General features: G+C 38.0%; 1 protein-coding gene across 2 annotated transcripts in view; it reads left to right on the top strand.

Moving 5' to 3' along the window:
- dock1 (dedicator of cytokinesis 1) overlaps window positions 1-15,228 on the top strand; it is a 228,474-nt gene that overhangs the window by 12,079 nt on the left and 201,167 nt on the right. For both annotated transcript variants that reach the window (XM_079260765.1, XM_079260764.1), the window contains exons 2-5: window positions 12,880-12,963; window positions 13,674-13,714; window positions 13,842-13,897; window positions 14,545-14,641. In XM_079260765.1, coding sequence (XP_079116891.1) covers window positions 12,880-12,963; window positions 13,674-13,714; window positions 13,842-13,897; window positions 14,545-14,641 — 278 coding nt within the window. The remainder of the gene's footprint in view (window positions 1-12,879; window positions 12,964-13,673; window positions 13,715-13,841; window positions 13,898-14,544; window positions 14,642-15,228) is intronic.

Here is a 15,228-nt window from a genome sequence, read left to right as displayed (position 1 = left end):
TGTGTGTGTGTGTGTGTGTGTGTGTGTGTGTGTGTGTGTGTGTGTGTGTGTGTGTGTGTGTGTGTGTGTGTGTGTGTATGTGTATAGGTATATGTAAACACACATGGTGTCCAGATAAATAGTTGAAAAAGTCAGTCTCCGGAGTGCCGTTCACATTTCTGATGAGGATTCAACACTGTAACACTAGAAAGCTCAGAAAACTCCAAATACCATAATAGCACCCCTTTAAGTAAATTTCTTTATTTGACTGTTAACGCCATTGCCACTTGGTCAATCACATTTTTACTCACATCCATCTGATGTGTCCACACAGGTATGCAGAACGGTGCTCAAAAGTCCTTTATAGCCTCTGCTAAAGTTGAGATTACATTTTCTTGATTAATTAATAGAGGGTTGTGGCAAAGTCATAAAAAAATATATATATTTTTTTCCATCCAGGATGCGCTCGAGCTCCTAGTCCATCTGATTTAAAAAACAAACAAACAAACAAACACAAACTTCAGGCCAGAGGCTGTTTTCAACACTTATTTGGATATAAGTGTTTAATGATTAAAACTCTTCATCCATTAAGTCCAATGTGCCAATTTTGATGCATATAGTTTCTGAGACATTTTGCATCATCAAATGGTAAAAACTTTGCTCCTGCTAAACGCATTCTGATATTTGTCTTTTGTCCCTAATAGATACTAGGTACCAGGAAACTACATTTTAATTATTTTGACGCATTGACCGATGATAAATGTTAACTATCCAATAAGATATTAGTTTTTTTTTGTTGCATTGTTAAAGAGTCAAATAAAGTACTTATATTAGGCTTTAAAGATCAATGCCATATTAGGCCCTTTATCTAAAGATTTGATAAAAATGTTGAATGGTTCTTTTAAATGACTGCAAATGACAAGCAGAACAACCCAAGCACCTCTTACTAGAAGTTTCTGGCGTTATTTCCCCTCTGTTGAATTCATCTGCCCAATCATTTGGAAACCACAAGCTACACCTCTCATGCAGCCGCATAACCAATAACATAGTTAAAGCAAATAAAAAAATACAACCTTGAACACATGGTGATGGAATATGCCATTCTGCAGTAATGACATGCATGTTTTTTACATTTGCTTCACATTGTTATTTGTGCTACAAAACTGTCTGCCTTCAGTTACTCAATTCAGTTAGTAGTAAAGCTGTTTATGATTGTAACTTAAAGGTGGGGTAGCATTTTTTTTCACTAAATTGCTTAAAATCCCCTTCACATCTCATTTGCAGCCAGTTAATTAAATGTTCGAACCCAAAATAAAAGTTTGGATGGTCATGTGTAAATCATATTCAATTGCCATTTGTCCCTCCCCCATCAACCCCTCCAGAACCAGTATTGCATGTTACTGTGCTGGGTACTAGTACTGTGGGTGTAGCACACCAAAGTCCTAGAAAACGGATTTGGACTTTTTAATTTTCTAATGTGCTATAAACTGCTTTCCCAGGATCTCCTACTCAACATTTAAATAAGCAAATAACATCATCTCAGCATCATCATCATCATCTTTTTGTTTAACGCAACTCCAAGAAATTATCTTAAGTGCCACTTTAATTTCCTCCTGCTATAAGTTTTGTCCAGCTGTCATTAATGTAGAGGCCCGAATCACTCCACCTTGGTGCTATTTAATCCAAGCTCCATTCTTAATCTGTATTTCAGAAGACGAAGTGATGACGTTGCCAGTAACCAGCACAATGTGCTTTAAACAGCACTTAGCAATCACAAGAAGAGTGTTGGTTAATTTCAGCAGCTAATAATATAAAGGCAAAATGAACTGTTCTTTGTTTTCTCTTAATAAACCAGTTACCCTAGGTAGCATAGGGGTTGAGAGGATCAAACTGAAAGTTAGAGAGCTTTAGACGTGTGCATGAATTGTAAAATACAGCAGGAAGCATACTAGAATGGAAAACACAGTAATTTCAGGAACACTTAGGGGAGCGTTAAAAGTTTCTCTCTATGCTCAGTTATCTTTTTAATATTCCTCCTGTGCACCAACACTGTAGCTTGGTTTCTAAGATTGTTTGTTTGTCATTTTGATATTGGCGTTATAGTTTACTGCAGGCAACTGTTCCTAACATAGCTAATCTCTCTCATCTGTTTCTTGAGAATTTTTTCTGCATTTTGATGCATTGCTGCTCCGACTTGAGACTTCTGCTCTGATAAAACACAACCTCAGCCTTATGATTATAAATAGCTTTGCGAGCAGGTCCTAGCCATTTCCTGTTACCTTTGTCTTTCCTTTTTCCTTCCTGCTTGAGCCTTTAGACTCAGCACATACCAAATGATTGTGTCATGTCAATGAAGTCACATTAGTTGGAGAGTACCATCAAAGAGGCCTCAAAGTAAACTTGCTGAGTCAATTGCAGGGCTTCTGTAAATATTTAAAGGAAATTATGTAATCATCAGCTTTCCTTTGCAGAGGAGATGTACCACAGGACAGGAAATAATTGGCTACGTCTTGGTGTGAAAATGGAACATGAGTCTACCAGTTGTTTCATCATTTTGTGGACTGGTGCAGTGATAAAATAAATACAGTACAACTGTCACTTATGTCATGTAAGGATGCACTTCATGTGTGTTCCCTGTAAGATCATGATTATTCAAACTAATTTTCCAGTTCAGTGAAGAAGTAGACGAGAAACATGTTTCAAAAGGCCCTATTCATTGGAAAGCTCGAGAGACGTGTGTGCAGAGTGCAGGGAGGTTTGCTTTGCAGAGCCAGTGCAAATACTCATGTATCACCATGCGAAATAACACCAGACCACTGTTTGAGAAATTCTGTGTGAACGGCTTTGCTCGGTGTTCTGTAATGAGCGGGGATCCGCTCTCCCTCCCTGTTGTATTGCAAAGATGATTTTCAATTAAAGGAATAAGTCGGCTCTACAGAGGCAGTGAGAGAAGAGTTATCAGCCTGTGTTAGATTGCCCCCCGAGGCCTCCAATGCAGGAGCTGGGTGAATGGCAGCGAGTTGTGCCAAAAGGTATTACAGCTGTTGGCATCGAAATCAAGCACTTAGAAGTTTTCAGGACCAGCTCCTCTTATCACCTGACTACATTTTTTTCATGCCTTTACCTTGCACACTTCCTCTTCTGTAAATGACTATATTTTTTACAGTGTTCTGTTCCACTTTTTTACAGTGTTCTGTTTCCCCCCCCCCCCTTTTTTTTTTTCTTTTCTTTTTTTCTTTTTTTTTAATGAGGCATTGTTAATCTTCCTGGCAGTCATAAAAAGCATCAGCATTTCCTCCTGCCTACCGGTAAGGCCCCATCTATTGTGATGCAGTGATATCTTGTGGAGCATTTCCTGCTCACTTTTTTTTTTTTTTTTTTGTTTTAGTAGGAATAAAATTTTGCTTTTACCAGAGAGAGAGAGAAACACCCCTGACTTTCCTGTTTCGTCACTTCGCTGCTCTTGTAATCGTTTTTAGGTTGATTCCTGTGCCGTTATCTCCATTTTTTAGGTATTAGTAGAAGCATTTTTCTCGTATTTCATTCCACCTCAAAGTTAGAGCCATCAAGCCTTTATGTGAATGCTTAAAGCTCCAAAAGTCTTTTAAAGGGAGACTTTAAACTAATTATCGTGTGTTTCTTGCTTTGTATGTCCAGAACAAAGCTCTGCATCTAAGTATTTGTGTATTCAAACATTTCAGCTAAATCATAGTGAAGTACATTGTTCTGCGAACAAATGTCTCAAATTTCACACCTTTTCTTTGGTATTATTTTCTGCCTTTGGTGTCGCCGTTTCCCGTTTTTCCAGATTTTGTGCGTACGGTAGGGTCTGAGTTGGCGTGGAGGTAGGGACATTTTACAACCAAGTCGTATTTTAATAAATCCTTAAAGGTTGACTATAATTGGCGTACGCCGGGTTTTGTGCGTGCGTGATCATATAAGCTGCTCCTAAATATGTCCAGAACTGATTTACAATAACTTTCAAATCAGTTTGAAGACTGCACTGTTTTTATTTATTTTTTTAATGTTCCAAAGTTTTATGTGCATTAGTGGAAGTGATGTGAATGCTGTGAATTTAGCCTATTATTCTCAACGAGCTCCAGCATATGAGCAGGACAACCTGAGCTGGAGATTCAAAAGAGATCCTTCACTTTGTGATTCTAGACAGATGACGGTTGATTGACCTGAATTATGAATTGGAGGAACTTTTCTGTGGCTAATCCCTTCAAATTTCACTTTGTCTTTTGGTAAGTTTACTGCTTCAGTGAGTGTCTGGGGTGTACTATTTTCTCTTCCTCTCATAGCGGGACAGCTTTTTACCTTGGAAACCTTGAAACCTTGGCCATACACTCATTTCCAGTTTCTGTCTTGCTTTTTTATGTTCCCAGAATAAAATATTTGCAAATTAGTGACATGCTACTTTAGCAAAGGCAAATCATTCCCCATAGGACTGGTTAGTGGAGGTGTATGGATATCGCTGTGGACAAAATGGATAAATTATTTTGGTTAAACTTCGATAATTTGCCAACATGGGCACATGAGAAGTCCCTCTGTGGAATGGTGAAGTGGATTGGGCAATTCAGACCAACATCTAGTCACTTCAAAATCAGAGCCATTTGTGATTTTGGATTGGATTTGTCACAACTCTTAATTCTGGGTTTCTGATATTTTTCTTCTTAGGGCTGGGCGATATATCGAATATACTCGAGATATCGTGGCTAGTCCTCTGTGCGATATAGAAAACGTCTATATTCGTCATATTCGAGTATCCTGTTGTCACACAGGTGTTTTTAGCTGTGGGCGGGGTTTCCTCACTCCTCCTCGACTCTCCACCGCTTTGCACAGAGAGTTAAAGCAAGCGCACCTCGTCACATACATAACGTGAGCTACATGCTACGTCATGAGAGGCAGCGTGTAGCCACTGTTGCCAACTTGGCGACTTTCTTTCTAAATCTGCCGACTTTTTTTGTGAAAAGCGACAAATCTAGCGACTTTTACTGGAGTTATTGGAGACTTTCCTGGTGTTTTGGCGACTGACTTTAAAGCGCATATTGTAAAGTTATTGTTACGAACGAGAGTCTCTCCCCGTCCTAAAGCACTCAGTCGCTCCGGCTGCAGCTGCAGCCAGTCAGAGGAGCAGAGAGGACACCTGCATGACTCCACCTACAGTCACAATGAAAAGCCAAATCCACCACTGATCCCGCTCTGGATTACAGAGTGGGACGTAAATTACAAAGTTTTTCACGTCACGCAAAAATAATTAATTCTATTTGTTTGGTTTTCTCCATCACTTACTCGCCTCATCCACTGTGTGACACAAGCATATTTATCTAGCTCGTCATGTCTCTAGAAAGTACAGAAAGTGGGAATCAAACCCTGAATTAAAAACTGTCTGAAGCCGTTTATTGGAGACGATACGAGGACATTCTGCCTGTATTATTAGACTGATTTCTACACTAAACTCTGCGATTAAAAAAAATACACGACAACTCAAAAACGTATCCATAAAGCAAAGCCTTATAATAGTTCATCATTTGAAAAGTCCCCCCCTAGAGCACCTATTTTCATACGTTTCATACGCATTTATTACATCATGAAAAGGCACTTTACTTTGTTGTAAAATGACATGTTTCTGCCACTGCTTTAACTGTTCAATAAATACGGTTTTGATCAATTTGCTTCGTTACAATTTCATCCTTTTGGCCTGAATGTTTAAAATCAGCATATCTTAATTCAGTATGAACAATTATGTTTTAATGGAGACACAAAATCATCTTACTGGTGTGATTGTATGCACTAAAGCATTAATTCAAGGCTAAGGTAAATATCGAGATATATATTGTATATCGTGACATGCCATAAAAATATCGGGATATTACTAAAAGGTCATATCGCCCAGCCCTATTTCTTCTTTTTCCTTTTTTTTTTTCTTTTTTCTTTTTCCTCCTTTTATTTATATTCCATGGCTGGAGTGTCCAGAGTTGGTTCTCAAGGGCTGATTTCCTTTTTTTTTTTTTTTTTAAATGTATCTCTGTTAAAACACAGTTGGCTCACATTAAATAGACCCAACAAGAGGTTATTCACAGTGACTGATTAATTTGAGTCAGGTGTGTTGAAGAGGGATGCATGAAAAACATGTAGGCTCTTGAGCACCCGAGTTGAACGCCCCTGTTCTAGGGTATTCAACTTGAATAAATTACATATGATATAAAGACATGACATGAATGAGGTCAAACACAAAGGTGAAATCCATCTACAGGTCCTCAGCTAGCATAAACAAGAGAAGTGAAACACTAATGCGTGTTCTATACGACACGGGAAGTGAGAACTTTTTTCTTGTCCTCAAAGCCACGAGAACACAATGACGTACAACAGCATGTCACCCTTCTTCCATGTGTCCCAGACAAGTGATCATTTTCTGATGCTAGAAATATGCTTGCTTTACATGGCGGTCAGTCTTTTGCAGCCGTTTAGTCAGATATATATCTGTAGGGAATACAGTGTCTCTGTGTTTGATTGCATGCAGCCTTTCTCTGCCAGTTCCTCTGTTTTGCCTCTAAGATCCAAAACGCTGCAGGAGTAGAGTAGTCATCTTCTATTCATTCTTGTTGCATGGAAAAGTGTGTTCTCGGTCCATTCTGTGCTTGTTAAAAGTTCTCATCTTTCAAGTTAAGCACTGTATTAATATTATATTTTTTTTGCTCAGTTTTAAGTTTGCTGTTTTACTTATTTATTTTATATTTGATTGCACTCTGAGACTGGCTGATTTCTTCCTGGTTATTTGCAACATGGTCATCGCAGTTTCACTTTTATGACTGCAATCTTTAGAACTGAGAATTGAAACTTTACAGAATTGTCTTCAGTTTTCTAGTTTTAAAATTCCCTATCCAGGTATTAATGGCAACCCTGAAAACAACATTTTGCTTTTGAAGAATTGCATGTTTAGAGGTCTTAATACTTTTTAATGAAACAACTTAAATGCCTTGATATAGCTTAAAGTGTTTATTCACTGCAGTTTCAGATACGTAATACCTGTATTTCTCTGCAAGCTGCACTGGTCTCTTTGCTGTGGTGTGAACTAACATATTCTCCAGTTTGGTACTTCCTTTGTAGCTGACGTTTTTCAGCTATTTTTATTTCCACTGTGCATCTTTCTGAGGTTCATGGTATGGACTGGAGGGCATATACAGACAAGACTTCTGCTGCCACAGTTCAACCACAGTTTTGTGCTGCTGTTGTTTGAATTCCACAAAGAATGTTTATCTTTTCTACATGCATGCAAATAACAAAGTTTTTTTTTTCTTGGTTGGTAAATGCACCTCCCATATAACACGGAAAATTCATGATATTTTTCTTCTGTCTCAGTTCGTGCTAATTTGTGCTGCCACGGACGCAAACACTTGTCAGCAAGGAGCTATTGTTAAATTAACTCTTGTACATCTGTTGACAACTTTGCAAAAGTATGTTTCATTCCTTTTGTTTTTTTTTATTCAGCTTAGCAGTTTTTATTTTTGTAAGTAAAAGTATAGCACTTCATTTTAAGTTCAGTTAAAAGTTTTCTCTTTTGTTCTTGGATCTAAGTTATTGAGGATAAAAGGTTAATTCATAATCTGATGCATCAGTGGGTATTGTCTTTAATTACTTTTTTGTTGGATATTCAAGAAACACATCTTTCTGGTGTCCTTGAATGACAGATAGATTGTGCTGTGGTTAGGTGCCATTTTGAACAAAGAGTAAAGATAATTTATGGTCAGCCTTTTAACACTGAAATATTAAATTGAAAGACAGAATGAGTGGAAATTGATTTTCTATGTGGTTATTAATTATATTTCTTACAATAAAACTTGGAGCTGGCCTTAAAAATAGCAAGCAGTGCATCTCTGTTGGTCACTTTTAATCAGCCACAGCTGAAAACTGCACACTGCCAAACAGGCTGTAGATGCAACTCTGAGCCTTCCACTTTTCTTCTTTTTTTTTTTTTTTAATATTTCACACATCTAAGAGACTTTCTCTACCTTTATATCAGCCCATTTGGCTAAAAACTTGAATATGCTTGAACACACTTGGATCTTTGACATGGATTTAGTTGTGTAAGTACATAAGAACTCCCCAAATCCAGTTTGAGATAAACCTTTGTCTTTGAAGCAGCATATCAAAAATTCACTTCAGACTTGCTCGACAGTTAGTTGGAAACACAGCTGTTGTGTTCTCTGAAAACTGCTTGCTAAAAGTAGTTTGCAGGAATTGCCTATTATTTGCGTCATCTTTGAGTCTTCTGATGCACAAAAAGGAACTTTCACGATGATCAAGTCTACCAATCCCCTTTGGCACAGGATGATAGCAATGTATGCTGAAACTAGGCTTGTAAGTTTTATGCCGTTCTCATTTTTCTGCACTTTCACATTGACTGGCATGTTGTATAAGCCCAGCTTTCCCCGAGAGAGATGCCACGTGCTCCACTTTTGCCTTTTCATGCTGTAGTACGCAGTTGTCTGGGATTCTCTGGTTGACGCTGGGCTTACTACCCATGGGAACTTTATGTAAAAAAAATCACATAGCTAAGTTTCTGTCCAGTGAGCCATTTCTGTAGGTTTCTCTTTTCCACCCCTCCATCAGCATACTGTATTATCATCCGAGTATAATGATATGTTATACTCTGTGCGGATTAGTGCAGGTCATTAGCAAGCGGAAAGTGTGGAATTACAATCAGTTCTGTGTTTGGATGAGGTTGCTTATAATTGTAGAGAGGGCGTAGACACGTGCTAGCTAAGTTGATAGGTCTGTAATCTGATTCCTCACTTGTTTCTGATGATGATAATGTTCTCCGAGTTAGCACACCCTTATGTAAGAGGTTATGTATGGTAATGAGCCCTCGCCAAATGATGCTACTGTTTATCCTGTTTCCACAAAATCATTTGCATGCCACACTCGAGGGAGAATATGGTCCACTTCCTCATGTTCTTCATCGTCTTTCTCTGATGGATTTTCTCTCCCTCACTGCTCTCTAATTGACATCACTTTACTTGGATATGCAAATATAGGTTTATGAGTAATCAGAGCTGTCATTTAGTTCCCTCATGACTAAAATCACTTTGGTTCCTGTGTTAAATTGCACAATCATTGCTCAGATTGCAGGGCCGACGGCCGTGTTGAATGGTTGTCATTTAGGCAACATCTTCCCAGAGGTTTGTTTGTATTCATTTCTGAAAGTCTTTCCCAGTGAAGATATTCCCGGTCCTCTGAGCTCCTATTTGTTTTATATTACCATCTCATTGGCAGGAATGACAGGCGGAATTTATGTTCTGATAAAATGGCAAATTTTATGCTTCTCTTAGAGCCGATTATTGCTTCTCATCATCTGTTATTTAGGTAACTTGCTGCATCAGCTGGACCCATGACCCAGTTCTAAACACACAGATGCAGCACAGAGCTGAACAGGCTTTTTTCAGCAACTCTTAATGATAGTTTAATTGGCGGTACCGTGCTGTGAAACAATGATAATACTCTGATGCCTCAATACAGATTCCTCCCTTCCTCTCTTTTTGATTGCTCTGTTGCTTTCTGTCCCCGTAGGTCCTTTTTGTAATTCAGCGTGGCAGACTGAAAACATTTCCTGGGGTCTTTGTTCTTTTGTTAGCCCCCCCCCGCCTGTGTTCTAGTGGATTCGCCGGCTGGTTGGATTGTTTTAGGGGATCACAAAATCCACCATGCACAACAAAACAACACAAAGCTGAATAAAATAGTTGACACATAGCATTTCCTGCTTTCTATTAAGTGATCAGGTGGTGTCCTCTGTTAAACTTTAGACAGAGACCAGCAGCCCAGGTTATGGTATCTGACATAAGTTACTGGGTTTGTGCAATGTTTATGAGGTAGGAGATGATGACTTTGGTACAGACCACTGCATCTCTTTTTGTGAAGGATTAAGGATATCTGGCTCATGATATTTTTGCAGATGCTTATTTGATCTGATTGGTTCAGGTGGTGGGCACTGTTGCACCGAATCCCGTGACAACACAACTCCTGTGCACGGATTATTTAAACAGAGCCAGTCTTAACAGAAACCGTCCATCACGGACTGTCTTTATAGAGGGCGGCTCATTGATGATCTGCGCAGTTAAGCAGCTGCTACTTGTGACACAACACGTGTTAAGTGGTAACTTAACATACAGGTGGTCCTTGGGTTAAGCGGTTCTCCACTTGCGTCATTTTGACTTTACGACCCTCATTAGATAAATGTAAATAAAAGAATAGAGCAAGTTTAGAAGTAACAGAGTTCCTAATAAGATCCTACAATCCGTAACACTGAGGCTGAGATGACAACCTAGTGTGTATATAAATTTTATTTTAATTGAAATGTTTATTTTAATATTCTGTATTGTTTATCCATTATTTGATGTATGATATGTGTATTTAGATAGTTATTTAGTGATTAAAGGGGTATTTAGGGGTATTTAAGAGTAAAAATCCAACTAATGCAGAATTTTCCGGAAAATAGCTAAGACAACAATGACAACTATGTTGTTAAGATCTGGATCGGTTTTATGTTAGTTGGAACAATGCACTGCAATTACTTTTAAATTACTTAATCATTTTTATGTTTTTTTTGGCAATTAGTTTACGAGTAGGGTTTCTTTTCTGTTCATCCTTTCTGCAGTATTTCCTCTATTCTGTAATAAGAGATTCTCTGTAACTGAATCGAAATAAATTAAGCCAATTAATTATTTCAAATAATAGTAAGTTAGCTTGAAGTTTTAGTGCTATTAAAAATGTCTTACTGTTAGCTGACTTAATGTACATAAATGTTCTGTTACATTGAAACATGCTTTAATTTTCTGTGTCAGAGCAGAACACATAAAATAACTTCACTCCAGCAGCAAAAACAGAAAAGCTTTTCCAAGCACACAGGAGCAAATTACAATAAATATACACAGATTAAAAAAAACAAACATCCTGTGTGCCACCTGATGTTTTATTGGAGTACAGTTATTCAGGTGGCAGATGGTTGTGGGAGAACATGTTTGATTCAGTTGTTTTACTATCAGTATGCTGGAAAGACTGCAGTGCCTACAGCAAAGGTCTGTTTTTAATTAAGCAGTCACTCACCTTTGGAAACCTCTGAAGTGGCTCTGCATGTATTACCACAGCAGGATACACATATAGATGCTCCTCACAGAAACCCCTTTCCCCAAAGTCCATGCTTGTGCTAGCGTATGTTGTGTATAGTCTGTGTGTGTGTGTGTCTGTGTGTGTGTGTGTGTGTGTGTGTGTGTGTGTGTGTGTGTGTGTGTGTGTGTGTGTGTGTGTGTGTGTGTGAGTGTGTGTGTGTGTGTGTGTGTGGTGGTGGTGGTGGGGGGGGGGGGGGGGGCTCTTGACAGATGTTGAGCATGGTTGTTGGACAATGACATGTTGTTCACCTCTAACTTAATGAGAGAACAAGTGTCACCACCAGTCAGGATTTTATTGTCTTTGTAATACAACCTTGACACGTTGATGAACCTCTGACACCGAATGAACCATGTTTTGTGTGTTGGCTGGTAAATCGATGCCTTTAGAGAGAATGACCTTCATTGTTGATCTACAAGAAAAAACGGACCTTTACTAAGTGTAAAATAAAGAATTTTTTTCCATGTGGTACTCATTTGTTTTTTTGTTTTTTTCTTTTCTTTTTAGATAAATGTATGGCATTTTTAAACAATACATGTATAGTACATGAAATTACCCTGATGTTATTAATCATATAGGTTAAATATGAAAGACCAGAGCTATTTCACACATGATGAACGGACTTTTTCAGTTCAGTATTATATTAGAGCTAGAAATGGTAGTTTAGCTGTCCTTAAAGTGTGGTAGCACCAATTCTGTTGGTTGCGGCTGACAGATGTAAATGTGTGTGTTTACAGCCACCAGTAAAATGTTATTACATTTCATCATTGTTGCAGTTGGTACTATTTTGCACAAAAATGAAGCGACTCTTCAATGGACCACCTTGTTTTAGAATATACAGTTTCTTGCTCTGTGAAAACCCAGTTTCTAGCCTTAGCATGATCATCTTGTGGCTAGCCAAACCTCATAACTACCAGTAAAGTTTTGCTGAACAGTTCATTAACTTGTTTGACACAGTTAGAAAAGCCAAGTGGGCAGTAAATCCTTCCTACTTTGGCATCAGTGAGTTGAGTGCACCGTCTTCTGTGAACATTACTGGTGAACACACACTGAAGCAACCTTGTTGGAGAAAATGCTTCGGCGATGCATTCAAAGTCGTATATTGTTTGTGAAAACTCGGCTGTTTACTCTGCCAGCATGTTGTCTCAAATGTCACCAAAGACCTTTTGGTGACCTTTTGATGTAGCAAAAGGCTCTCAAGCCATACTGCGATTTATAGTTTTGTGCCAAGATAATTGCGTTCTTGGATCGACTCTAAGGGGCATAATGATGTAAAAAATGCCTTTTGAAAAGAAAAAAAAAAGATTTAAAAATAAAATTATGGTTGTTTTTGCAGTGTTTGATATAAAACCAAACACTGTTTCTTCAATTTATTTTATACATGAGAATCCGAGAGAATCAGGAGCCCTGATATGTCATCGTTCGCCTGTCTGATCCTGTTCTAAGCAAATATGTTTGTTACTGTCAGTGTTGATTTGGCGTTATCTGTCATTATTGATTTCTCATCAGTAGGTGGTAGAGATGTGTTGATATCACAGCATTGCTGGTGCCAGGCCCAACCATCAAAGTGTCAGACTGTGTGGGTGGACATTCTGTATATGCGATGCCTCTGATACACATTCCAATTGCACACAATTAACGCCACAAGGGAGCCAAGCACTTTATTGCTTTTTTTTTTTTCCCCCTCCCTTGTAATATTTCCTTCTCTTATTTTCCTCTCTTGTTGTTCTTCAGCAATCTATAACTATGATGCCCGGGGAGAAGAGGAGCTGTCACTGCAGATCGGAGACACAGTGCACATACTTGAGACGTATGAAGGTGAGATCTGGCTTAGTGATGCCATGCATGATGAGAACTGGCAAGCCAGAGTTAAGTACTACTTTCCTGCTGTCACAAATATTTTTGTTGGTTTGGTTTTCTTTCTTTCTGTTTAAAGATAACATGTAAAGCTGATAGCAGTAATAATGATGGTCTGATCCTGTCATTTCAGCCACTTACAGCCCTGGAAGTACAATGCTATGTGAATGGTTTTTAAAAATTTGTTTAGTAAATTTACTTCAGTGTTAACCTTTCCCCCTTATTTTTACTTTATTCTACTTATGTACATTATTGCTCAAGATAAACAAGCAAGTAAACATAACAACAGTTGTGCAGAGAGTGCAGACCTCTGTCAAGCCATTTTCTTTGTCCATAATTGCAGGCAATATTTTTGAGTTGGTCACTCGGATGGGAAGATGAAGCCTTTTTCCCCATAATGAAGAATTCTTTAAAACCCTGAATCTAGGCGGTGACCCAGGTCACCCCGAGAATCCAATAACTTGTTCCATCTCACATGATTGAGATTTCCTTGAAAATTTAATCAAAATCTATGCATAACTTTTTTTTTTTTTTTTTTATAATGAAATTTATGTTGTCAACAATCAGACCGACAGACAGACTGACAGACAGAGCAATGCAGTCCAAAACATAACCTCTGCCTTGGCTGAGCTAATAATAATAATAATGTAGTAATTTCTGTTCCCCACTAGACTGGTACAGAGGTCATAGACTAAGGAGAAAATCAAAAAAGGTGAGTGGTTAATAAAAATTTTGAGTACCAATTTATTTCTGGAAGATTTCTTATTTGTTTATTTTTTTGTCCTAATTGTTTTTGTTTATTTGTTTTATTTATTTATTTATTTATTTTTATTCTCCAGGGCATATTTCCTGCTTGTTATATACACCTTAAGGATGCCACAGTTGAAGGCAGCGGGTCAGTATTGAAAACATTTCTAAGTTATGAAAAAAAAAACCAAACAAAACAGATTACTGTTTCACTTTTGAAGACAAACAATAGAGAGAGAAGACCAACATATAACTTTCTGTCTCAGTGTAATGTTGCATCTTTTCTTTCCCTCTGAAGTTATTTCAGGCAATCCATCTGGGCTTGATATAATGTGACATGTTTGTTGTGGCATAATTTGTGCCTTTGTTCTGTTGTGATCAGTCTGTCACATTTGATTTGCACCGATAGAGATAATATCCAAGTCTTTCAATTCTTTTTATTTTTTTCATTTATCAGAAAATGATGATATCCTCTCTTTGGAGGCAATCCCTGATTCAAACTGAACCACAGAGCAACTTTCACCTAACTGAGGAGTTTACCTGCTTTTTTTTGTCTGGCACATTTGACTGCTGACTGTTAATGTTTTGTGGCACATGATTTAACAATAGCTGATGTATTTCAAACAAAGCAATAGCATTAATTCCAATTCAGTGATGTTTATACAAGGAGAAACTATGGTAAGTATGTAAGGTTTTTACTTTATACTTTTGGGAATGGTGCAGTAGTGTGATTAAGAAAGAAAGGGCAGAAAAGGCACAGAGTTACTGTTTGATATTTATTCACTGTTTCTGTAGGCAAAAGGAGACCGTCATCCCCACTGAACTGCCGCTGGTTCAGGAGGTCACAACAACGCTGCGGGAGTGGGCTACAATATGGAGAGACTTATACGTGGTAAGCTGGCCTGTTCTTTCCCAGTGGACAGATCTGCTCACATTAATGTTACATACAGTTCATGTAAGGTGAATGTAACAGACTGGCTTTTAAGTTTAGAACATAGTACATAAATGCTTCATATGTATGACTAAAGTGTGGTTTTTCTTTTATTTGAGGCATGTTTACTTGTATTTAGTTCATATACAGATTTTGTGTTTTTTTTTTTTTTAAAGCTCTGAAGACTTTTGGCTTCTTGTGGCTTTTATAATACAGACTTCTTGCTATGTTTTGTAAGTGGACCCGAAGAAGCCTTTAACTGAAAACACTTCATCATTTGATCTGTGTATTATGTCGTAGTTTTGAGGGGGATGCTTATCATGCTGAGAAGCTTTTGAAACATTCTTCTCGGAATAATTAGCTCCAGAGAGTACACCTCATCACCGAACCAGCTTAACTGGTTTACATTCATGTAAATTAATTTACCTTCTCACAATTCAAGCAATCACAAGCTCATTAAGAGAAGCTCCTGTAAATCATGGTAGGTTTTGAAATTTGTATCAAGGCACTAATAATTTCACTCGCACACACCAGCTGCTAGCTAGCAT

This window comes from Telmatherina bonti, assembly GCF_933228915.1.
Source record: "Telmatherina bonti genome assembly, chromosome: 21".
In the NCBI taxonomy this organism is placed as follows: domain Eukaryota; kingdom Metazoa; phylum Chordata; class Actinopteri; order Atheriniformes; family Telmatherinidae; genus Telmatherina; species Telmatherina bonti.
Note: the sequence above shows the minus strand (reverse complement) of the source record. Positions and strands in the feature narration are given on the sequence as shown.